Source organism: Melozone crissalis, unplaced genomic scaffold, assembly GCF_028551555.1.
Source record: "Melozone crissalis strain CALT ecotype California unplaced genomic scaffold, PUWL_Pcris_2 ptg000009l_1, whole genome shotgun sequence".
In the NCBI taxonomy this organism is placed as follows: Eukaryota; Metazoa; Chordata; class Aves; order Passeriformes; family Passerellidae; genus Melozone; species Melozone crissalis.
Window position 1 is genome coordinate 11,291,314 of NW_026535787.1, and position 10,036 is coordinate 11,301,349.

At 45.6% G+C, this 10,036-nt stretch overlaps 1 protein-coding gene across 1 annotated transcript; it reads right to left on the reverse strand.

The window, feature by feature from the left end:
* Positions 1-1,663: 1,663 nt before the first annotated feature.
* On the reverse strand, positions 1,664-9,364 carry HSPA13 (heat shock protein family A (Hsp70) member 13). Its single transcript, XM_054270343.1, has 5 exons — positions 9,327-9,364; positions 7,505-7,845; positions 5,653-5,866; positions 4,921-5,088; positions 1,664-4,015 (listed from the first exon to the last, which is right to left on the reverse strand). The coding sequence occupies exons 1-5, from the start codon at positions 9,349-9,351 to the stop codon at positions 3,360-3,362; spliced, it is 1,404 nt and encodes a 467-aa protein (XP_054126318.1). The 5' UTR covers positions 9,352-9,364; the 3' UTR covers positions 1,664-3,359.
* Positions 9,365-10,036: the final 672 nt, after the last annotated feature.

Sequence of the window (10,036 nt, forward strand, 5' to 3'; positions counted from 1 at the left end):
ATTTCCATTTTTCTTGCAGTTCCTGAAGCTCTTGAAATTTAATACTGACATGTAATCAGTCTTCTCTTAAGATCCCCCATCAACTGCTTAAAAAAACCCAAAAAAAGTAATAAAGTTCCTGGGTACAGCCCTGTTATATTAGTTTAATACTGACACCTGGTGTATCAAGTACAATCCTAATTTCTTGCCCAAGGGAAAGTTATGTGCACATAGGCTAGGGGAGGTAGCCATAAATGCCTTAGGAACCAATTCCTTTTGCAAGGTCTAGAGAAAACAGTCTGAGGAGAGGCATCAGTGCATGGTAATTTTTACTTTATTTAATTTTTGGGGAGAGCTTTCTGTGCTTACTGCCAGACTGACATAACCTTTCACTTCCAGTTATTTTCAGAATGCAGCTGGGAGAGCTGCAGACTGAACAATGGCAAAGCCTGAGAGAAAAGAAAATGCTGGACTAGTGTCAGCAAAGCCACTCCTTCTCTTTCAGTGAGCTGTACCCCTCATATTTGACTGTAACTTCTGCTTTTTGCCAGCTTTGAAACATTTATGAAACACTGTAATTGTTCAGGCCCTGCACACTTTACAGCTCCCCAAGACAAGGCAGATGTACAAACTCTCTCACAGCTGACACAACTTCATCTTCTACATTTCAAAGGAATTTGAGGAAGACAGAATTTCCTTGAGAAAGTGAAAGAAGACAGATCCAAGGGGTAGAAATTGCTTTTATTTAAAAAATCTAAAATGTTATTTATAAAATGCATTTCATCATCTGCACTGGGAAACAATTAGGGAACACACAATTGTTGAGGCCTCTTGATGCTTTCAGAATTTTAACTCGCCAAACAAGCCTTAGCTGGAGAAACTGGTTACACACCTACCACCACAGGCAATCATAAGGATTACAGGAAGATTTCAGCCTTCAAGCATCAACTTTTTTACAGAGAGACTTTTGGTAAGCAGCCCATGTGCATACCTGGAAATATCCACTTAGTGCAGTGGACTCATCTTTAAAATTCAATTGTTTGTGCCAAAATACAGTATCAAAAGACACAAAATAAATAATTCAGAACATTTAATAAATAAGGATGCATTGTGATATCCAGTGTATAGTAACTTCTCAACTAAAAACTCCAACCTGTAGAGATCTCTGAATAAATACCCTTTTGTGGATTTAGTTTGTACAAGTAAGCAACCTGCCCTTCCCTTCCAGTTCCCAGATAAACACTGAAGGAGATTTAACTCCCCCAGGGTGAAGGAGGATATGAAAGAAAAAAATACTTAATTTATTTGCTCTGAGAGTTTTAACAGCTCCTACCTAACTTGTCCCAAACCTGCAAAGCTTTTAATAGTTTAACTTCTCTGTGAAGTGGTTCTGTTTTATATAGGTCTGCTTGCCTTACACAGTGCATTAGAGACATGAAGACCAAAGTCCTACTGTACCTCCAGTGGATTTTGGGATGAACTTACAGCAGGGCAGAAGGAAAGGCCACAGTGACTCTAAAGAGTTGGTACAGATGTTGAACACACACATTTACAAAGCAGCAACTGAGGACTGTACTGCACCCATCCATGGTGTCACTGAAGAGGCACTTCTTTCACTGCAGGAGTTTTACTTACTGGAAGCTCCACACTTAGTTGGGGTCACTTTCAAAGAGGCACAAAGGAAGGAAAGAATCTTCAAATTAAAAAAAAAAAAATCCTGGTTTTCAATGCAGGAAAATTAAGCAGATGTCAGCAGTACTTTGGGAATCCTCTGTCAAGTTAAACAATGCTGATGGAGTGGCTGTGTGCAACTGTGATTCAGTTTAAGAGGTTTTTAATTGGATTACTTCAAAGATGCATTTAGACAATAGCTATGCAAACAGCTGAATCAGCACAACTGATTTATGGCAGTGCCATAAATCAGGCCTGCTGCCAGGAGAGTAATAAGCCTATTTTAATATAGTCATAGGTTAAAACAATAAATCTAAGCCCCACACTTTATCTTAGCAAGGTTAATACAAAATTATTCTGGAGAAGACAAGAAAATCCTTAAAACCACCTGTTACTAGAGCTTACTTGATGAAGACTGGGCTGATGGATGTTGAAACCAGTCTTAGCTGAAAGAAATGTTTTTTTGGTAGGAAGTTCCAAGCAGATAACTGAATTCAGCTGGTGCTTGATTATTGCTTAATCCCTCCAAAGAGAACTGTCACCAATTCGGTTTTTTTTTCACATCTGTGACTTTGTTCTCCTCACAACACATTTTCAAGGTATCTGGATAGTGATCTATTTGCCTAAAAGAGAGTCCACCTCAAACCCTGAGTTGCACACAACACTGTTTGTTTCCCAACAGGACAGCTACAATCTCTGTTCCATTTAGAGTAGGGATATGAAAAAATTTCAACCACATAAGAACTAAAAAGCACAAAGTAGTTGGGTCAATTTTCATTTACTAGGGCTACAGGAATTACATTTCATCCAGGCCATCCCTTCTGTCCCACACTTTCTCCACGAGGACAGTATGGCTTGGGGTGCTTCACAGAGAAGATGTCACACATTTGGAAATGCAGAATGATGAAATTCATGTTGGTCAAATTCAAGGGAAGACAGGCAGGTGTGGCTTCAAGATACATAAAATCACTGTAGTTTTAAAGTAAGGCAGGGGCAGGTATGAATATTTGGCAATATACCCTCGTTCTCTGTGGAGAACATCAGCACCTGTGTTTAACCATCACAGCCAGGTCAGGAATGAAGCCCTTGGAGACCAAGAAACTGCACTGGCAAGAGCCACATTTTCAATAACGTTTCCTAATCATGGGACAATTTGCCACAGAGCCTCAGCATACCATTATGCTGTTATGAACAGCAGAAGAATCAAGTGAATGCTTCAGTCTCATTTAAGCTGCAAGATGCCTTTAGGAAAGGTGCTTAAATGCTCAAATGGCTCAATCTAATAAATAAGTGTAAGCTGAACACTGCCAGTGCTCTGTGCATTAATGCTGCTTCACAGTCCTTCCAAGGAAATACACTGGACCCAGGAATACCTCAGTACCACATCATCTCAAACCTTTGGTCACATTCCCTTGATACTTTGAATACACACCGCTCCAGGATTTGCTAATAAAATTTAGCAAGAAAATGTGGGTGTGTCATCACTGGCATTTTCATCCAATATCCCCTCTGCAAGTAAACACAGCACACTTCAGAACTCGTTTGTACCTTTAAAGTAACATCAAGCTTTAGCACAGGTAGGTGTCCAGTAACACCTAATGGGAACAGGTGAAAATTGAATAGAATGAAGCTAAGATCATGTTCCATTGCCAGTCAGATGAGTATGGATCCTTTTGGAGAGCTGGAATGCAATTGAGAAGAGTTTCTTTTCAGTTAAAATTCGTCTTCCGTAAATGTTTGTTGGGGATTTCTATAGCACTGACTTGGAGAGGCCAGGACCCAGCAAGAATTCCTGCTTGGATGGCTACACCTGTCACAACTGCCAGGTCAGGATCCACAGAGGTGTTGGGTTCCTTCCCAAAGAAGTCCCGAATGACTTCACGTATTTTGGGAATCCGTGTGGAGCCTCCCACTAACACAATTTCATCCACTTCAGCCTTGTGCAGGTGCCCTTCCAGCAACACCTGTTCAATGGGCACGAGGATCTTCTCAAAAAGGTCCTCATTTAACATCTCAAACAGCTTCCGAGAGATTTCTGTTTCAAACACGACTTCCACAAAGCTGCCCTCTACTTTGGAAGCGTCTCCAAGATTTTTCAGGCCTTCTGCGTTTTGTGACGCACTGTTTGCTTTTACCTGGCTTTTTGCAAGTTCTCTCGTCAGCTGGTTTGCTGGCAGAGTCAGCAGCACCCTCAGTGTAGCTGCCTCATGGACAGTCAGGTTTAATTTGGCAGCTTCCACGGCCTGCCTGAGGCGGTGAATCTCCTCCTTCTGCGTGGGCAGAGAACCAAACCTTTGACGGAGCTGATCATACAAATACACCATCAGCCTCTGGTTGAAATCCTGTCCTCCCAGCTTGTTGTTACCTGAAAGAAAAGAATAGAAGACATCAGACAGAGCACCTTCAAAGCCCCAGAAAACAGCTTCTCTTTTACTGGGAGATGGTGCTCAAGGGCCAGAACAATCACAGAAGGACCACAAGTACATGAGCTCACAGAGACAACAGACAAATATGCTTCTCCACTGCACACATGGTGGATAATAATTTCCACTGTTTTGTTTTGACTAAAAACAGTAACTCACTTAGTGGATCTTTGTCTAATTAAATCAGAGTGAAGCTGCTGAATCTTTCTTTGCTGTTCCACTCTAACTGGACTGAGCAGCAGCAGCAGCAGCAGCTCACATCAGAACTTGCTTGCTGAAGGCAACACAGGCAGCTGGCACTGTGAGCATGCAGGCCAGCTGAAGGATGGCTGTCTCTTCACTAGAGTGACCAAACACTGCTGCCAGAGCTCTGTGCCCAGGGATGAACCATTCATACACTAATCCCAAAACTTCTGGGTTAACATCCTGCACATTCCCAAACCCTGCTCAGCTCAACTGGCACCAAACCCCAGGCAATGAGGCACCAAAGCACTGATCAGTGATCTGCCAATATTCCCAGTTTGAACAAAGGTGACAGAAAGATTTGAAACAATCCCAACCCCCCAAAGTTTGGTCACAGAAAGTGTAACATGCACCAGCACTTTACTAGTGGGCACAAAAGTTAACAGACACGGATAAAATAAAAGCACAACTTAGAGCCAAAACTATGACTCTGTGGTCTTAATTGCTGAAACCAGCCACAAACCTAATTTTGCATGAAAATCAGCTGAGAGTGCATTGGGAAAACACTCTGTGACATGGCTGGTATGTTTTAAAAGTCCCTCCAACAGTGACTTGAGGTGTACCTTGCCTCCCCCTCCTTGAGAAACAAAAGCATTTTTCTCACCTGCCATGGCTCGTGTGATGAACATCCCTCCCATCTTGTTCAGCAGAGACACATCCAAGGTTCCTCCACCCAGATCCACTACCAGGACATTAAACACATCAGCTTTGTGCAGCCCATAGGCCATAGCAGCAGCTGTGGGCTCGTTGATTACTCGCAGAACGCTGAGCCCTGTGAGCAGCAGAGACAACAAGCAACACTCAGCAAACTGCAGTTCTTACATCAGAATGACATTTGCCATTACTTGTTGGGCTTTTTTAACCACAATCAAGTTAAGTGTCAGATCTAAAGAAGTAGTTTCCTAATCAGTAATATCCAATGAACTCTTTTCCTTACTAAACCCTAAAATAGTGCTGCTTCAGCATCAGGGCAAAATCACAAACCTTAATGTGCCCAAGCAAACTGCTTCCAGAGAAACCTTGCTAAAGGAGCTTTATTCCATGCACTCTATTTCTGCTTAAATGATTGTTCAAGGGTACTCTATATAGCCTCCCTATGTGGAGATTATAAAAAGGACTATTTTCTCTGAAGTAAAACTTACTTCCAGGCACCTATGTCTGCATTAGCCAGCTGCACCTGTTGGTACTCAGAAGTTCTGAGCTGTTCCTCACAATAAATCCATTCTAAGCTTCTCTGTCACTGATTCACTGTTTCTATATCCTCCACAAAGACCTTGCTGTTAGTGAAACAGACCTCAAGCTCTCCAAGAAAAACTCTGGAACAGAGAGACATCACCTGCAAGGTTAGCTGCCTGAATGGTAGAATTCCTCTGCCTTTCATCAAACTCTGCAGGCACGGAGATGACTGCCTTGGAAATGGACATGCCAAGGTTGGCTTCTGCCATTTTCTTCAGTTTCAGCAGCAGCTTAGAGCCAATGCGCTCTGGAGTGATGTGAAAGGTTTCATTAGTTGTCACAGAAAATTCAGCTAATCCATTCTTGTTGATAATCTAGAAGGATAAAGCAACACAACCCCCAAGTGAGAAATCTTCCTATGCTCCACCACCCTGTTCCCACCAAATATTTTATTTGCATGTAGTCTCTTTATTCAGGAAGAGTTTAAATGTGCTTTTGCCATTTCTGGGCCACTTTTATTCCCTGATTAGGAGGATTACGTAAAACATGCCACTTAAGGGGTCAAAGTATATCCAAAGAAATGATACCCACTATGCCCTAGTAAAACACATTAAAAAAAGTTAAGACCTAGAAACTGTGGAGTCAACTTCCAACACCTCATTCAAAGACAGAGGGGATGGATTTTTAATCATCAGATTATCTTTCAGGTTTCTGAAAGGAAACAAACAGCTTGCTACTGAAACAGCTTCTCTCAACAATATTAAAAAATTAAAAATACTTCCACTTTTCCACTTCCACTGCAAGTGGAAAAGACCACTTGCAGTACACAATTTTTTAATTATTTTTTCAACCAATTCTGCACAATGCTCATATAATGCAGGTTAGTTTTCTTTTAAAAAACTTTCAAGTTCTGCTGCTGGTCAAGTAAGTAGTAAAGTACTGAAGGAAAAAACACACTGGGACAGAGAAGATGTGGCTTTAAAACTTTTTAGGGTTTTGGTTTTTGGGGTTTTTGTTTGTTTGTATTTTACAATTTTAGGGAGAAGTAAAGTTTCAGAAAAGCACAGTTAACATTTCAAGTTTAAATTCATCCTTTCAGAGATGGGGCTGGAAGGTTACCCAGAAACACATTTCTCAGTAGGGAAACACAAGATCCTCTGGAAAATCATTATCAGCTCTCATGAGGTGTACCTCAGCAGAGGTACGCAACTTCCACAGCCATTTCCTTCTGCTCTCTGGATACTTCTTGTTTTCAGGCACATCAGACTGCGCCATGTAACTCACAGTCTGACAAGATGATCAACCACATTTCAGGTATCAGAGAATCAGGTTGGAGGGACTTTCCAGCTCATCTCCTGCCAGGGGAGGGACACCTTCCACTAGACCAGGTTACTCAGAGCCCCATCCAACCTGGCACTGAACACTTCTGAGGATGGAGCGTCCACAACTTCTCTGGGAAACCTGTGCCAGGGCCTCACCACCCTCACAGTAAGGAATGTTTTCCCTAATCTCTAATCTAAACCTACTGTCTTATCAGTTTGAAGCCATTTCCCCATGTCCTGTCACTCCAAGCCCTTGTAAATAATCTCTCTCCATCTTTTCTGCAAGCTTCCTTTAGGCATCGGAAGGCCACAGTTAGTTCACCCCAAAGCCTTCTCCAATCCCAGTTCTCTCAGCCTTTGCTCCCAGCAGAGCTGCTCCATCCCTCTGATGCCCTTGGTGCCTGCTCTGGGCTGGCTCCAGCAGGTCCCTGTCCTTGCTGTGCTGGGAGCCCAGAGCTGGATGCAGCCCTGCAGGTGGGCTCTCAGCAGAGGGGGCAGAGGGGCAGAATCCCCTCCCTGCCCTGCTGCCCACGGGGCTCTGGGTGAGCCCAGCACACGGGGGGCTCTGGGCTCCCAATGGCCAGGCCATGGCAGCCTCTCACCCACAGCACCCCCAGGGCTGCTCTGGATCTCCATGCCCAGCCTGGATTGCATCCTGCTTGGAGGGAACTGCAGCTGGAGGCTGCCTACCTTGAAGGGATACCTGCTGCTTTCACTCTGCAGCTCCTCTGGAGTGAAGACTTTCCCGATGAACCTCTTGGCGTCGTAGATGGTGTTCTGGGGGTTGGCATCAGCCAGCTCCAGGCCCTGGTAGCCCACGTGCACGCCCGTGTCCGTGAAGGAGACCACGCTGGGGATGCTGCTGTGGCCGCTCTCGTCCAGGATGACTCTCACAGCCCCACTGCCCGGCAGGAACACGCCCACGGAGCAGTAGGTGGTGCCCAGGTCGATCCCAATCACCCTGGGCGTGGGCATGGGCAGGTACTGCTGTGCCAGGTAGCTGGCCAAGAGCAGGGCCAGCACAGCAGAGCCTGAAACATGGAGATGGGAACAGCGGGGTTAGGGCATCACTCTGCAAACCTACAAATCTACACGAGTTTCTCTGTGTGACACGCTGCACCTCCTGCTGCTTTATTTCACAGCCCAGAGCTTCGTTAGCTGCCTAATTAGTTTTTAATTTCCTGCTCAACAGAGAGCGGCTAGGAGTCAAGAATTTAAAGCATTAAATATTAAACTGATTAAGGAAAAAGAAGGCCAAGAGACAGCCAAGCCAAAAATATCACCAGGCTGTAATAATTCTGTTTCTCTCTGCATGTTACTGCAGTAACACAGGGTAATTAGTGCTTCTGCAGGAGCTGCCTATAAATGGCCCCAAAAGGACACTGAGTTAATGGGGCCACCCAAAATCACAGTGAAATGACAAACTCACAATCCTAACACCTCCAGCTTCACCAAAAGTCTAAAAATAAGGGGAAAGAAACCCATAGAACCTAATTCTGTTTCAGCCATAACTCCCAAAAAAAGAGTATTGCCACACCTCTGAATCTTTCCTGTACCTTGAAACCCAAGGGAAGACCAGTTTATGTGCAGAAGAGTTTGTTATTGATTTTAATTTTACTTATAATCAGCAAACACACGAAACCCAAAATTCTAGCATCAAGTAATGCTTCAGATGATTACAAAAAAAAAAAGTATCAACAAAAATCTCAACAAGAAATGTAAATAAATTAAATTTCAAGAAGCGGGTGACCTCTTTTTTTCCCAGCAGGCCATCGTAGTGCTTCAACCAGACTGGCTGGAAAGCCCTGGCTTGCAATGGGCTGCAAATCTTCCCAGGCATTTCTGAGCAATGTGCTACTGAGCACTCTGGCTTTCAGAGTATCCTGCAATGGCTCAGGCTGGAAAGGACCACAGTGGGTGATATGGTCCCAGCTCCCTGCCCAAGAAGGGTCATCCCGGAGCACACGGCACAGGGCTTTGTCCAGACACTTCTGGAATACCTCCAGTGAGGGAGACTCCAGACCCTTTCTGGGTGATCTGTTCGAATTTTTGCTCTTTCATTGCACAGTGAGGAAGTTCTTCCTCATGTTCAGGTGAAACTTCCTGTGCATCAATTCCTGCCCATTGCCCCCTGTCCCATTGCTGGGCACCACTGAGCAGAGCCTGGTCCCTGCTCTGACCCTTCCCTGCAAGAATACATTACTCGGAATAGGAAGAATACATTGATGAGGTCCCCTCTCTTCTCAAGCCCAACAGCCCCAGCCCCTTTAGCCTTTGCTTCTAAAATCTCCAGCCCCTCCTCATCTTTGCTGCCCTCCGTTGGACCCGCTCAAGGAGTCCCATGTCTCTCCAGTACAGAGGAACCCAGAATCGGACACAGCGGAAGACACCGAGCACGGAAAGTCCGTGCCACCCTGGAGGGCCAGCCCGGGGCGACACCGGTGGCAGAAAGACGCGACAGCAGAAACAAAACTCCCCCAAAGCCCGCAGCCCAGCCGCGCCACCGCCTCACCCAGCACAGCTATCTGCCCCGCCATGTCTGCCCGTGGCTCCGGCGCTGACGGCTCTTTCCGGGCCGCGCGGGGCACGCTGGGAACGGTAGTACGCGTATCCCGCCAGCTTCGGTGTTGCTATGTGTGAGAAAACCACAACTCCCAGTGCGCATTGCGGCCCGGCCGGTTCCGGCGGGTACCAGCCAATGGGCGGGGAGACGCGTTACCCGTTAGCAGGAGAGGAGGTGTGTGCCCTCTTAAAGGCGCATGCGTAGACTTGAGCGGGGAGGTCGCGGTGCTTGCTGGGAGCGGAAGTCCCGGGCCCCGGCGCTATGGTGCTCTGCGGCCTCCGGCCAGGGTGAGGCGTCAGAGACCGCGGCTGTGGCGATGCCGGAGCGGAATGTCTTCCTTTATCCCTCTCGGTTCTCAGCTAGAAAGTACCGAAACCCCCGCTGCAAGGGTTTCGGGAGAGCCTGGCCGTGGTGTGTTTCACACGCCCAGGAGCCAGGTTCACAAAGGAGACACTGTTCATTCTGCTCAGTGTTCAAGGCAGAAGCTTTCCACACATCAAGCACACCGGTTCTCAAAACTTTACAATAAATATATTCATTTCAGCAAACAAGTCACAGTTCGCTGGCTACAAGTTCTCTTATTAATGGTGAGGGGAGATTTGCTTCTTGTCCACCTGGCACTTAGAGAAGGAAGGAGAATGCAGGTGAAACCTAAAATG

Coding starts and splice junctions, on each gene's coding strand:
- HSPA13 (XM_054270343.1), bottom strand. CDS start 9,351: ATGGCGGGGCAGATAGCTGTGCTGG. Junction 7,846..9,326: donor GGGGCAGATAGCTGTGCTGG/GTGAGGCGGTGG, acceptor TCCATGTTTCAG/GCTCTGCTGTGCTGGCCCTG. Junction 4,016..4,920: donor CATCACACGAGCCATGGCAG/GTGAGAAAAATG, acceptor CTTTTCTTTCAG/GTAACAACAAGCTGGGAGGA.